Source organism: Fonsecaea multimorphosa, assembly GCF_000836435.1.
Source record: "Fonsecaea multimorphosa CBS 102226 unplaced genomic scaffold supercont1.46, whole genome shotgun sequence".
Taxonomy (NCBI): Eukaryota; Fungi; Ascomycota; class Eurotiomycetes; order Chaetothyriales; family Herpotrichiellaceae; genus Fonsecaea; species Fonsecaea multimorphosa.
This window is the reverse complement of record NW_015971680.1, coordinates 1,830-16,067: the sequence shown is the minus strand read 5'-3', so window position 1 is coordinate 16,067 and position 14,238 is coordinate 1,830. Positions and strand designations below refer to the sequence as shown.

Below are 14,238 nucleotides of genomic sequence, written 5' to 3'. Positions count from 1 at the left end.
CTTAGCGTGACGTCGGTCCAGCTTCCTTGTAAAGGCTGACTGACCTTCTGGACCGCCCTTTACATCACCATGCGAAACTTGAGCGCATCTTTTTCGACAATCTCCTTCTCCCTCGCCATCAACTCGGGCATATCCCAACACACAGCGATGAATCGACCGGCAAGCCAATCTCTCTTCTTGCTGCCCAGAAACGCAAAGGTATCGCCAACCAAGTCGGGCGTATCATTGAGGAGACCTGTAGAATCAAGCTTCAGCCAGAGCACAAGTATTACAATCGATGTTCGACTCACGGTGCATATTCGAAGGTATATTCTTGGCAAGCTCGGTGAGCATCGACGCTGGATGCATGGAGTAGGCTAACAGACCCTAAATGACGAGTTAACGTCTCCTGTTTCCCCGGCGATGTCTCATTCGGCTCCTTTTTCCCAGCCAGATATGACCAGCACGCACAGAAGCACAACTCACCTGGTCACCATAGTCCTGCATCAGGAATTCGGCGAAGCGAACGACAGCAAACTTAGTCGTCTGGTAGGAACTCGCACCTGGGGTGAGGATGTGGGCACCCAGGCTGCTGATGGCGACGAAGGTCTTATCGCCGCCGCAGCGCAGCAGTAGGGGTAGGAAGGCTTTGGCAATCCAGTAAGTGCCGCGGATATTAATCTCCCAGGCGTACCAATAATCAGTCTCGTCACCCTCAAGAAGTGGCAAGAATGGTGGCAGGAAGCCGGCATTGCTGATTAGAATGTCGAGCCGGCCCCAATCGCGCTCGAGCTGCTCTGCCGCCGCCGTGACGCTTGCTCGATCCTCCAAGTCTATAAGAAGCACCGTCACGGTCGGCTCCGGGTGACCCCCTTGCGCCGCTGCCGCCTTGACTGCGTAGACTAGGTCGGTGACCTCGCGTCGCATTCCCAAACCGATATGGGACGCACCTGCGCGTGCGTATGCTTGTACCACCGCCCGTCCCACGCCGCCATTGGCACCGGTGATTAGCATCGCCTTTCCCTTGCAATTCCATCCGGGGGAACCCCTGGTATTGATCGCTGGGTATGTATCATGATGCGTTGTCTGGGTAAAGTTTCGTACTTATCACGTCCGTTAGTGAGATGAAAAAGTGAGCAACACGGAGAGGGAACGTGCTAGAGGAATTTTACCGGCTTGGGACATTTTATAGACAGGTGAGAGCGAGAAATCTTCAAAGGCTTGAGCCATTTTTGTCCGCTTCAGTAACTTGTATCTTTCAGAAGGACGAGATTTGTGGTTATGGCAAATTAGCTGGTGAGCACCGCCAGTCAGTCTTCACTCTCTTTCATTACTTAGTTTTCTGGGGCTGCTTCCATTTATGTCCCACTATCCAGACATGTTATGATGCTGTGTCTCTTTTAGCGGAGATAAACCATTCTACTCTGTAACTCCTGGGGAGCTACTCTGCAGGTCCGTTTTCATAGAATGCCTGTACTCAAATCCACCATAACGAATCGAGCTTTTACCCCCACGGCGCTACAAACATAGCCCCATCTCGGAGTTAAGGAGCTTCTATATAAGCAAACGTAGCTAACTCCGTGTATGTCTCTCCTCGCTGTACAAATCTGATCATCTTTCACGAACAGATAGGGATTTGATACCTCTGGATGCAAGAGTTAGAAAGTCATCGGCAGGCCCTGAAATATGTTCATACTCCATTGAATGGGGCTCCGATCTGCCTCTAGCACCGCTCTGATGAGAACTTCATGGCACGCGACCGTCGGCTAGGTCCTTGAACTCGTGCGGGTCTTTCCGCGGCACTCCAGCTCTCAAGTCATCACGACCAGAGAAACGGTCTAAGTTCCACGTCATGTCCTTTGTACCAGTAAATTCAAAGCCACAGAACCCGTTGCCCATGAAGCCGAACCTGTTCCCACTCAAATACTCGATCTCGTAGTCCTGCAAGAACGGCTGCTGAATCATTTCAAAGTACGACAGTTGGGAGCCGGGCCACATGACGAGCTTTCGCAGGTCCTTCGTTCCCATCTTGTACCAACTACTGCAGCCATCAGCCCAGGTGGTACGTGGTAGGTAGGCCCTTACGTGCCGAACGAAGTCGTGCACCGCTGAGGCTCGCGGAGTGAGGCGGCGAATATGCTGTATACGAATAGTCCGGATTATCTCCAGAAAGTGGTGAGTGAGGAGAGACTGAATCGGCAGAACCGTACCCTACGCCACTGCAGTAAAGGGTCCTCCGTAAGTGAAGTAGTTAGGAAATCCGTCTGCCGACGCCCCAAGATAGCTAGCAGGAAATTCGGCCCACTTCTCGGCTAGGGTCGTCTTCGGGTCGAGGCCTATAATGGGGATTCGAGGTCTGAACGATGTGTCAAATCCAGTAGCACAGAGGATCACATCGACCTTATGTTCTACTCCCGCGGTATCGACCACTCCCGAAGATGTTACCGATTGAATACTCCCAGGGAGAACTGTTGTCTTCTCGCCTGCTAGAGCTTCCAGATAGCCATTACCCGGGGTAGGACGGCGACAATTGACACTGAAGTTCCTTGGGAGAAGTGCCTCGAAGATATCCGGTCGGTGTCTCAATTTCTCTTTCATCTCCGAGTAGGCAAACTGTAAATATTCGGGTCAGTTGGGTCTTGGGCCCAAAAGTGAAATGTCCACGACTTACAGCATTTTCGTCCGATTCAGCTGTCTCGGAGGAGCGTTCTGAATCGGTTGTTTAAATGGTTCTCGATCGTCTTGTGGTATCGGTGATACTTCACTGGATCGCGAGCACATTCTGCCTTCTGCTCCTTTGTGTCTGCGCATAATGTCAGCCTTAGTAACGGAGAACTCGTCACAAGTGGGTTTCACATTTAAATTGTTGCCCTGCCTTACTGCCCTTTGCCTGGCCAATGGCAGCAATGATCCAGGTTGGACTTCGAACCCAGGTTACTAACTTAGATGCGTGCTTGTAAACTTCGGCAACAGCTTGGACCCCAGAGCTACCATTGCCTATCACAGCGACAAACTTCCCCCTGAGATCAAAACCTTCGTTGTAAGTTGCGGTGTGGAAGAGATCACCTTTGAAGGAGTGGAGCCTGGGAATATCAGGCCATTTCCAAGCGCTATTTTTTCACGGGTTAGTTACAGTTCCTGCGGATTCCTGTGAAGGATCACTTACTTTAAGAACCCACAACCATTCAAGAGAAGGCCGCAGTCCTCTTCCCACTCTTGTGGATCTGTTGGTCTTTCCGGGGTGTAAAGTCTCCGTAGTTTGACCACCCATTTGCTGTTTACCTCGTTCCAACTCGCGGTCATAACCTGAGTCTATAGCAGGATGTATTTCATCATACCTTCTTCCTCGACTATGTTTTTCATGTATTGCCAAATCTCCTGGGATGAAGAGTAAAAGTGGGACCAAGATGGGTTCATTCGCCATGCGAAACTATATGAGATGCTCGGAACATCGCAAGCGCACCCAGGGTAGCGGTTTTCGTACCACGTTCCTCCAACGTCGGCATTCTTCTCATAGCAAACGATTTCAACATCAAGTTCTCTAAGCGCTGACGGAGCAAAATGGAGGAAGCCAATACCGGCGGAGCCTGCGCCCATGAAAATGATCTTGAAAGGCTTCTTTCCCGGAGCAGCTCGTTGATCATGATATCGCCCACAACGTAGCCATCGACAGGCTGATCCCATTCGGACCGATACATAGGTCGATTTCTATACCTTCTTCTCGGGCTATGGTTAGACACTAATACTAGGATAATCCCTATAATATTTATACTATTTAATAGAGCTTCTAAAGACAAATATAATAATATATAGCTTATCTCTCTAGGATCTCTCTAGCGTAAGATATTAAGCGTTAAAAGTAAGGCCTTTTCGTAGAATTATAGGAAGGTTAGCTAAGCGTGATAATTCCCCGCTAGAAATAACTAGTCTATTAAGAATATAATAATTCCCCGCTAGAAATAACTAGTTCGCTAAGAGCGTAATAATTCCTAATTATAAAGTATAATATATATCTAGCTAGCTATTACTAACCTAAAATAGAATCTATTCGCTCTTATATAAGTTTCTTCTATTAATATAACTTATAGGATATCTTTATATATTATTATATTTCTATAAGATAAATAATTATTTATTTTATTTATAAATATATACTAGATATAAATAAATCTACTAAATATTTATATATATAAATATTATCCTACTTAGGTCTTAACGTCGTCGTTCTATTAAAGTTCTTATAATTCTTTTATCTTTTTTATCTTTTTTATCTATCCTTATATTCTACTTCTTCTACTCTCTTTATATAAATATTTCTCGAGATTATTTATAATAATATTATTATCTACTATACTATATAAATAATTATTTATATTAATAAATTAATAAGATATATCTAAGAGATCTCTATATAATCCCTAACTAAGCGATCTATTATATAAGTACTATCCGAACTAAGTCTACTAGAATAGTCTATAAATAGGCCTATTCGCGATCTTAAAATCTATATTCTAGATACGTAAGTCTTCTATCTCGATAGAATAAATAATTACTTATTTTCCTATCTAGAGTTTATATCTCTATCTATCGTCGACTAGCGCGGTCTTTTCTAGCGATCTCTATTTAAGAGACTCTTATATTTTAGTCTTAATTATTATAATAACTATCTTAATCGCTAGCTCTATTCTACTAATCTTCTCGCGATATCTAAGTCTCTTATAATAGATATTTATAAGAATATCTACTAGCTTACCGGTTCGATTAAGCTCTATACGTTCTAAATCGAAGTGATTTCTTTCGGTATTTACGTTAACTAATATACTCTTAGTCTCCTTAATAATCTAGGTAAAGTCGAAGATAACTTTAGTCGCGATAAGTAAGTCCTCTAGACTACTTAACGCCTTAACTATCTACTCTAGCTCGTAGACTTCCTCCGATACTATATAGAAAAGTATCTATATATAGATAATTAATTCTTTTATTATCTATATCTTAATCGGGATCTTCTACTCTACTCTCTAGGGTTAAACCTCGAAGATATTATATAGGATAACTTAGAGAAAATAGTTAGATCTCGATAGACTATCTATAAATTAAACTATTAGTCTCCTCACTACTATATAAAATAAATAATTATTTATTTTCTAATCCCCGCTTATATATCGCCCTTAGGAATATCCCGACTAGACATAGGAGTGAAATGGAAGAATCCACTGCTTGAATTTCACTGAATAATTCTCCGACACATATACTAGTAGTATCCTTGCTTTCATTGCGATCTCTCTCCCCTTGGTGGTGCTAGATGCCGCCGAAGTTGGGCGCCTCGACGACGAGATCAGGAAGGCCGCGGCATACCTTCTAGTTTGGATTTTCGCGGTCATTTCGCGGTCGACTTACCCTTTTTGGGATTTCGCGGCCAAAGTTAAACCGCATTTAGAATAGTGCACTCTTTCGCTGCCTTTCCCCCCGTGTGACTGCGCAACTCTAGTTCATAGCAAAAAATTAACCTGGGTGAAAGGTCCGGATTTTGATAGCGCCGATCTCTCAATTTGTTGCCATACCTGATGGCACAACCAGGAAAAGAGGCAGACCATCTAAATATGCGAGCAAGGAAGAAAAAGCCCAGGCCGATGTGCGGCGGAAACGAGCAAAGCGACAACACGAGGCCTCAGAAAGACGTGCACGACAGCATGATCAATTTTACAACGGAGAGATTCCCTCCGTGACAGTGTCCCTCCCGCCTCCACTTTCAAACCGACACGCTCCGAACGATCTGCCACCTGTCACTGCTTTCCCTGCGGCGCAGGGTTTATCGTTGGACGATGACCACAATAATACTAGATGTGATGAACTAGATCTCTCACACCCACCTTCCACCTCCTACCCCCCCACTGGTACCGGAAGACCCAGACCCGCAAAACAATGACGTCCCTCCAACAAGTATGTCGCCATTACCTACCGGATTCGATTCAGCGTTCGGCTACGGCGTTTCGAGCAACACCATTCTGGAAGATGAGACAGTTGGGGTCGAGCAGCAGCATGAAAGGCCGGTCGAGAGTGATAATGCCAGCAACGCAGAACATCAAGATCGAGTTGAATATGTTGCCCGTCGGTTGGCAGATGACCTTATCAAGTTTCGAGGCTGCTGCTCCGATTGCCATGCTCAAAGAAAGGAGGAGCACAATGAACAATTCGAGCATCATGTCAGCCTGGCCTAGTACCTCAACTCGATGGCCGATCGATGTCCCGATATTCTGGGAACAGCAAGCATTGCGACGCGTCAGGATGACCTAGCCAACAAGGTCAACGCGGAGACGCGGCGAGAGATATTCACTAGTCTTACTTCGGATGATTCTGCGTGTAGGCCACCCCACGTGTGTCTCGAAATTGATGAGCCAGCGTCTGCCTCTGTTGGCATTCATTTCGACGTAGACAGTATTACAGGCTTCCCGAGTGACCTCGCCGTGGCTAAAGAGGGTGTTCGATGGCATCCCACCCAAATGCCTATCTCCGACCTCCAGTCCAATCTCCATCTCGATTCGCGCAAAGTGTCCTATTTCGACGAAGCTGGTCGCTTACACAAGGTCCGCCGCCCAGTCCACCAGATCCCGCACTACACTTTCGGTCGCCTCGTTGGCTTCGAAGATATCTCCCTCTACTTCCTCTTTCCCCATCTCTATCGAGAAACGCAACAGTCTAGCCGACTTCGCGATGAAGATTTCCGGATATGGATAGACGACATCTTGCTTCCCATCATTTACGAACATTACAGCAGTTCTCACGTCCAGCACTATCCGTCCAGTTTTGATCACAGTCGCTATAACGCCACTGCTCGCGGGGTAGAGCTTCGCGGCCAGCGAATTAACGCAGTGTCGCGAGAGCAGCAGCTAGTGTATTTTCTCCCGCCCGAATCTCTGCCTCAAGTTTGGCAGTCGACCTTGGTAGCCGTCCAACAGCCGGGGTTCCGCCAATTTCGCGACGTCACCATTCTACTACAGGCCAAAAACTTGAAGGTCCTAACAAAGGACACGACGTGGGAACGGATGATAATGCGATTCCAGCAATACTAGAAGGGTACGGTTAATGAGACCTATGTCACATCAGATTTTTACTTCGACATTGCCACGGAAATATGTCCTACCAAGGCTTCTCGTGTTGCGTCATCGGTACCCAGGCCCAGTCCAAGGCCTGAAGGCGAAGACGGTAAAGAGGACACCGGAGCGGACTTGTGGACAACCCTGCTGTGGAAGCGGTGCTGTTTAGAGTCTCGGAGATCCTGGATGCAGCAGGGTCCAGCCAGAGACCCAAGCCGAAAAGAAGTGTTTTACCCTTTCTGCATACTCCAAGACACCGGCAGTCTCACCGTGGAGTCGAGCCCCCGTTCTCGGCCGCGCGCAGCCGGTATTCTCTTCACTCAGGACTACCCCACCGGCATCAAGGAGCCCTTCGCCGCCGGTAAGGTATACCCGTTCATGAATAAGGCGATCGAGACTTTGGCGTTGGACAAGAGCCTGCAGCGAACGTGGGAGCTCGTTGGAGGTGGTCTCAGTCACAATCCCACGGCACTCATCAAATCCTATTTGTACACCAAGCTTCGTTATCATTTTGCATTACAGGGGTCGCTCAAGAAATCTTCTGGTATTCGCAGTGAGCACCGTATCTCCGGAGAACTATTCCACGCCCTCGATGCGCAGTTTCGCGCCCGGAGACGACACGATCAGCCTATCACATTCATACCGGGGAGGGAGGCCCCCTTCTACAGCTTCCGTACCACGGATATGCTGCGTTAGCTTCGCTAGAACATCAACAAATTTTACCTCGGGTTTGAAATGGTACACAGCTTTCAAGATCCACACTTCGTCACTTGGGAACACACACGTGTGATGCTCATGTTCCTCCGCTAGCTCTCATTCTCGTGCCCAAGCGATCTGATTCAGAAAGTCGGCGGATGTTGGCAGGACGTGCGATTTCAGCCAGACCCCCGGCAGCTAGATGGCCTTCGACGTGTCGAGGGTCTCGGCTTTCGGCGAACGATGGAAGAATTTGGCTATGCGTGGTTTCTCGACAAGATTGACTGGAACACTCTGACCTTTCGACAGCCTCATGCGGCTCACATGATGTTCAATAATCCATCGATACAGGCGGCATATCATGCCCGATACGGCCAAGTCCGTGACGTTCGCCTCGACTTCATTCGGATGGATAAAGCGCGGCAGTGGATAATCGAGTTCAGCGGCGTACCAGCATGTTTGGACTTTCTTGAGAAATACCTCCGCCAGCTTTACTTATGTGCCTTCCGGAAAGATGTCTTTCGTCACATCAAGTCGGTCCTAGATCCTGAGAAAGCGGAAGCCGCGCTGGCTGGTAAGGTGCCGCTATACTACGCCAGCATCAAAAAAGCTCTCAAGGAGAAGTATCGCCCACCGAAGCTCGCTCACGGTAACCGCCTTGGGGTGAAAAGCATGGACGTTTTATTTTCATAGTTATGGGAGTGGAACGATAGGCAATTCAAACGGGAAGGCTAGGATGACAAACCGTACCGCATGCTTTTTCGGCAAAGCTTCTACGCCGTCAACACGGCTCGAGGTAAAGCCAGTGCTCGGACGTGGAGGCAGGAGCTTAAGAAGTCGTTCGTGCGGAGCCATTTCGTAGTTCCGTATCCCCAGTCCAGCGGATTCCTACGTAAAGATAAAGACACAAAGGACTTTATGTAGTAGCCAAGTTTTCATCGAGGCCTTCACGCGTACTATCGAAAGTTCCAGACCCATACCACCCTCCCCGATCCACTCCCTACATCTTACATCAAGCATCATCCTAGCGACGGGTAGCAGGTCGCCCCGGACTCACTCCTCGACGACCATATACCTTATGTAGTGCAGCCCGAACAGCGGCTCCTCCATTTCTCCGAAAGTAAGCTCTATCAGGAGCTAATTCGCTTCCGAGAGGAATAGGTCACCCAAGGCCAGCCCGGTTTACCGCAGACTGTCCCGCCCGTCATGCCCGTCTTGGAATTTAACCTTCGGTCAACGGACTATCTCGGACCGACAGCGAAATGATGCTCCAAGAAGCGAGGTTAGGTTATGAAACGATTCGAGGAATACCGGACTGCCGGCGAGTGCAGCATTTTCCTTCGCCAGGAGCTCGAAAAGTACGAAGCTCTTCAGCATCAGCGACAGCTTCGACGCCGAAGTCGAAGGAACCCGCGGCCTGACTTCCACTCCGACTCGGAACCAGACTTGTCTTCCGCGTCCGCGGATGAGACATCGGACGAAGAGAGTCTCGGAGCCCGACGACGACGGCAAGGCCAGGTAGTGAAGCGAATGGAGACGAAGATGCGCGAACTGATGGCAGCAGAGCTAGAAGATTAGCGACGGCGACGAGAGATATACAGGCCCCAAGACACGGCAAACTGGCGAAAACCGAATGAGTGTCTCGAGAAGGAATATAATCATCGACTTCGCCAGGTTAAATCGTGATTTCAAGCATGGCCAATGGGAGTGAGAGGTCTCAGAGAATGGGCTTATATGTACAAGAATAACTACCTGTAAGATTGGTGAGGGATTCTAGAGCTGTCCCGACGAATATTCATTCCGCACCTAATTAGGTTATTATTTCTTAGCGAAAGCTTACGCTTCCTTGATAAGCCTGACGACTAAGCTCAAGGCGAAGCTAAAGCCCATTGAACGCGTGAGACCAGCAAACGCTGCCGTGAGGAGCAACGCAGTAAGAGCCTTGCAGCAGAATTTTCAAAAGTATGCTGGAAGGTTGAGGAACTTGCCGGGAAGGTTGATTGCGTCGTGTTAATTTATTTCGACCTGCCAGCGGTTAAAATATTGACGTTGATTGTGTCGCGCCGATTTATTTCGACCCGTTAGCGAGTTGAGCCCGGTATCAATTCTACCGTGTTGATTGGGGGTATCGGCCTCATTTCTCTCGATAACTGGTGGAAGATTCCTTATGTTCTTGGTCTCTTTGCCGTGGTGGATACAACAGAAGGTCTTGCTGAACTGGGGGTTCTTTGTGGAATGAGTTGATACAACGTCGAAGCCCTGGGTTAAAGAGTACGCAATGGGGCGGTTCTGACACTCTTCGACGGTTGAGAACATCTCCGGTGGCTGGAGCCTCGAGCCATTGCGCCGGGTAAGATCGCACAGTCTTCTCGAGTATTGATCTGAGATGAGCGGGACAATCTAGGTGCGCACGCCACGCAGAAGACAAAGGGATGGCCATAGAGCTCTCAACACCACGAATTATCTATACAAAACGGCGACAGCGAGGTTACGACAGCACTATCACAAGAGGTTGAGAGTGCTTGGTAAATATGGAGAGGTACAAAAATTTATGTGGTGGCGCCATACAAATTTTCGTACCTTTCCATATGCCAAGAGCCTTATGCCGAGGTTGGTGTGGTACGACTTTAGTGCCAAGTTTGGTCCCCGTATACGGCCCCAAAGTTACTAGTTAAACAAAATTCCCTACTCTGATTGGCTATTTCAAGCCTTAGTCTCTAATTAGTCTTTCCTAGGAAGGGCGCAGGCACCCGCCAAGCCCCCGCCAAGCCCCCCAATCGAAAGAAGTTTTGTACCCTTTAAAATCACCTCGAGCCGTAGTGGTGATCTAGGTATATAAAGTTTACATCTCCACGAGAATCAAAATGGACGCTTAGAATGATTTTAATTCAGCCGCAATAGAGCTCTTAAACTGTCACCAGTCCATCAATTATCCTCTTCTTTGTCATAGATATCGGGTTATCTTCTTTGGAGACCTTCATTCAAATTCCACAATACGCAGCCATCTATGCTCGAAAATTAGCGATCTCAAAGTAGCGGGGATTACAATCCTTGCCATCGAAGCCCCTTCAACCAGCACACTCCCGATAGATGTTTTTTACAAGGGCGAATTGGATTCTCTGGATGGAGTCGATACCGGACCAGACAGTAACATAATAGACTTGGTCAAGGCTACTTCGGCGACGGGAATCCAGGTGGTCCCGATTGATGTCGACCAGTCCACTATCCGTGACAGAACAGCCAGGGAAACCGCCATCACTACCAACATACTCGATTTACTCAATGGAGCTCCGGATGAAAAAATCGCAATCCTACTAGGCTCGTTCCATATTTCTCGGCAGCCGGGATATGCTGCTTCTGAGGTTGAAGCACGCGGCATTCCTTGCCTACGAATTTCCTTCTGTGGGGGACTAGATACCACGCCAACTATCGTGACAACCCCGGCTGCCAGAGCCGGCCTTCAGTTTCAGAATTTTATGTTGGACTTGCGGAAGTATGCCGGAAAAGGCCTTTGTGGGGATGATGCAGACCTCCTCATTCATCTTTCGCAGGAGGCAACGGGTCTCCCAAGGCAAGGAACTACTAATGGGAACTATTTTTTGTATGGAAAAGAGATCGCGGGTTCAAAATAGGGCAATTCCCACCATCAAGAATCATTATTTTGGTTGCTTTAGTTCATTTAGTATTGTATGCCGGATTGTCTCCATTGAGCGGCCGGACGACAGTTATATTGCCGAAGATCGTTGATCTCACATTGATCCTATCCTTATTTAGCCCTCCTCCTTATCTCTCCTGCTCCTTCCGCCTAAGTTATACCGCCACATTTAAGTCTTCCTCTACCTAAGCCTCCCTTAGGCCGCCTTACCTAGCACCCTTATTCTCTATAGAACCGCGCCGCCTTTCCCCTTTTAGCGTCGCTTATTCTCCTCAGAATGGCGGCGCGTTTCCACCAAAAGGCGACGCGCTTCCACGTGACTACGCATGGACCAGGGGCTAGCGTGTGTTTTAGAGAAGCGCGTCGCCATTTCTGAAGCCTCTGCATAGTCAGGAGGCTGGAACTGTAGTATCGATCTTCCATAATGGCTGAGCCGTCTGCGACTGACGTTGCCTTCCTTCGTGCCCTTGGTCTCTGTATTAGCTACCCAGAACGAATCCTAATATGCACCCATGACTGGTGTGGCTACGCCATCCAACGGCCCGAACAGCGTGCTCGTCGCCATTTATGGGAGAAGCACGATATTCCTAAGACATCACCTCGTGGTCTGGACTCTGTCATTAAGGCGTTGGAGCTCTCGAATCCTTGCTTGATCCCTCCTCGACCCAATGGATCATCCCCACATCCTGATTGGTGCCATCCCCGTACCTGAAATCTGACCACGGCTGGCGCTGTCGACACTGCGACGAATGGCTGCGTACCGACTGGTGAACTCAGTCATAGTTCTATGGTGGAGCTGGATAAGGATCTCCCAGCCTGCGGGGCTAGTAGAGCTCCTGTTGTTATCAGCGCCATACGCAGAGTCATACGCGGGCAAAGTCGTACATTATTCTGTCTCTTATAGAAACCCTTAAACAGCCGGGCAAATTGGGATGTCGAGAGAGCGCCCAAAGGTTAGTCCACGAGTCCAAAGCTCAGCTGATTAAAATCCATAGCCATACGGCGGGTTTTCCGGGGGCCAACGCTCAAAGTCCTAGCTCAATCGGACAAGGGATACACCAAGGTCCCACTTTCCGTCAAGAGGATCTAGATCCTTAGCTTCAGCTTGCGCTGCATACGGGCGAAGCACATGTTCAAGGTCTCATGTCACCGGCCCGTCTAGATCAGGCCAGAGCAACGGGAGAGTGAGCTAGAAATGCTTGAAAACACAAAGGGATTTGATTAATCACATCAGCGGGCATCTTGTAGGTCCAACGTGGTTGTGGCGTAGCTGAATGCACAGGTCGCGGTAGGATGTGAGAAAGCTCAGTTCGGTGACGGCCCGTTGGTTGCTGATGTGCTGTGAAAATTAGCGAGCTGAAAGGACTTCCCCGCCCACCTTCAGCCGCATGACTGCCCAACTGTCCGAAAAGGGTAACAAACAACAACATGGTTTTGATCGAACGAATGCTGGCCAGATGTGCTGCCGAAGCACATTGGCGTCTGCCGACATGCTGTGAGCACATTTCCTACCAATTCGAAGAGAGAGTGTGAGATGGGAGCGCGAGATGGAACTCGAGGCAATGTAGTGGCAGTAGTACACACGTCCAAATTCTCAGCCGCTTTATTAGAAAGGTCTAGACCTTGTGGCGGGTTCACGCAAACCAATCCCGTGTTAGTAACGTTTAACCTTGCACAAAACTATGAGGCTGCCAAGCCGTAACCCATCAACACAGCGCCTGCAAGATGACTATAAAGCTTGAGATGTTTTCCTCCAAGATTCTCTTTTTTGTCAGGAAGCTCTCAATCTTACACTAGTCTAGTCTCCTTAGCACTCAGCTTTCACTTTATTCTTCATCACCCTCTCCATAATGCCAGATTCATCTTGGCGCCTCGATGGCAGCTCGATCAAAGCCACAGTGTGGTACAAAGACAATGCGCAAGACAAATCCAGAGAGTCCATTCTCGACCTGAACCGCTGCTGCCGCGTGTGGAACACCTACTCTAATAGCTTCGAGCTCTCATACATCCCAAGGCCAGATGATCTTTCCAAACCCAATGACGATTATTTGTCTGGCAAGCTTACAGAAATCGACGGGATGAAAATCTTCGAGGAGGGCAACGGTGTCTTGCGTGCAGAACATACACCCAAGTACATATTTTGGAAGACTATGTACACAGCTCAATTCGACCTAAAACCGTTTATTCGCTACTCAGATGATGGCCATATCGAGTTTGTGCACAAGTAAGTACCCCACCGGTGAGAGAATATATATCAATGCATTGTGTTAATTTGGTATTAGGCCGTTTCAGAGTAGTGGTAGTAGTCTTCCCGGTTGGGTTAGTTCTATCCTCAAAGTAGTGGGAGACTATGGAAAAAGTCAGCAAAGGTCTGGGGGTGGGGGCGTAATTGGATCGGAGGTTATCAAGCAACTTGACAAGTTGGTTGATATATTTCAGGACTATATCAAAACTCAGAATATGGATGCAAAAGTCAAGGACTTTTTACAGGGAACTTATGTTGATACGAATGGAGATCTTATTCGACGTGGTAGTTAGTTTATAACTATCACGGGTACGTCTCTTTGTTACGGACTGGCCTTCATGCGGCCATGTCAGAGTGCGAGTTAGGAAACTAGAGCGAGGGGTGCAGCAGCCTATCCAAAATGTGGTTCATTATCCTACCCAGACTAATGATTGCTCCCCATACAAAATGTATAGAACCCCTAACCCTATCCAAAATGTGGTTCATTATCCTACCCAGACTAATGATTGCTCCCCATACAAAATGTATAGAACCCCTAACCCTATCCAAAATGTGGTTCATTATCCTAC

The 14,238-nt window shown here is 48.1% G+C and overlaps 6 protein-coding genes across 6 annotated transcripts; 4 read left to right on the top strand and 2 right to left on the bottom strand.

Annotated features, from left to right (window-relative positions):
* Positions 1-59: 59 nt before the first annotated feature.
* Z520_11985 (uncharacterized protein) lies at positions 60-1,209 on the bottom strand (the record flags this gene model as incomplete). The annotated part of the gene is made up of 4 exons (XM_016782472.1): positions 60-235; positions 291-366; positions 466-1,040; positions 1,152-1,209. 4 exons carry the CDS (start codon positions 1,207-1,209, stop codon positions 60-62), a joined length of 885 nt encoding a protein of 294 aa, XP_016626362.1.
* A 516-nt stretch (positions 1,210-1,725) lies between these two features.
* Z520_11984 (uncharacterized protein) lies at positions 1,726-3,282 on the bottom strand (the record flags this gene model as incomplete). The annotated part of the gene is made up of 6 exons (XM_016782471.1): positions 1,726-2,017; positions 2,065-2,118; positions 2,195-2,592; positions 2,651-2,688; positions 2,860-3,089; positions 3,146-3,282. The coding sequence occupies 6 exons, from the start codon at positions 3,280-3,282 to the stop codon at positions 1,726-1,728; spliced, it is 1,149 nt and encodes a 382-aa protein (XP_016626361.1).
* Positions 3,283-5,921: 2,639 nt separating this feature from the next.
* On the top strand, positions 5,922-6,197 carry Z520_11983 (uncharacterized protein; the record flags this gene model as incomplete). Its single annotated transcript, XM_016782470.1, has 1 exon — positions 5,922-6,197. One exon carries the CDS (start codon positions 5,922-5,924, stop codon positions 6,195-6,197), a length of 276 nt encoding a protein of 91 aa, XP_016626360.1.
* A 12-nt stretch (positions 6,198-6,209) lies between these two features.
* Z520_11982 (uncharacterized protein) lies at positions 6,210-8,462 on the top strand (the record flags this gene model as incomplete). Its single annotated transcript, XM_016782469.1, has 3 exons — positions 6,210-6,992; positions 7,050-7,764; positions 7,921-8,462. 3 exons carry the CDS (start codon positions 6,210-6,212, stop codon positions 8,460-8,462), a joined length of 2,040 nt encoding a protein of 679 aa, XP_016626359.1.
* A 597-nt stretch (positions 8,463-9,059) lies between these two features.
* On the top strand, positions 9,060-9,347 carry Z520_11981 (uncharacterized protein; the record flags this gene model as incomplete). The annotated part of the gene is made up of 1 exon (XM_016782468.1): positions 9,060-9,347. The coding sequence occupies one exon, from the start codon at positions 9,060-9,062 to the stop codon at positions 9,345-9,347; it is 288 nt and encodes a 95-aa protein (XP_016626358.1).
* A 3,927-nt stretch (positions 9,348-13,274) lies between these two features.
* Z520_11980 (uncharacterized protein) lies at positions 13,275-13,962 on the top strand (the record flags this gene model as incomplete). Its single annotated transcript, XM_016782467.1, has 2 exons — positions 13,275-13,648; positions 13,707-13,962. The coding sequence occupies 2 exons, from the start codon at positions 13,275-13,277 to the stop codon at positions 13,960-13,962; spliced, it is 630 nt and encodes a 209-aa protein (XP_016626357.1).
* Between the last annotated feature and the right edge of the window lie 276 nt (positions 13,963-14,238).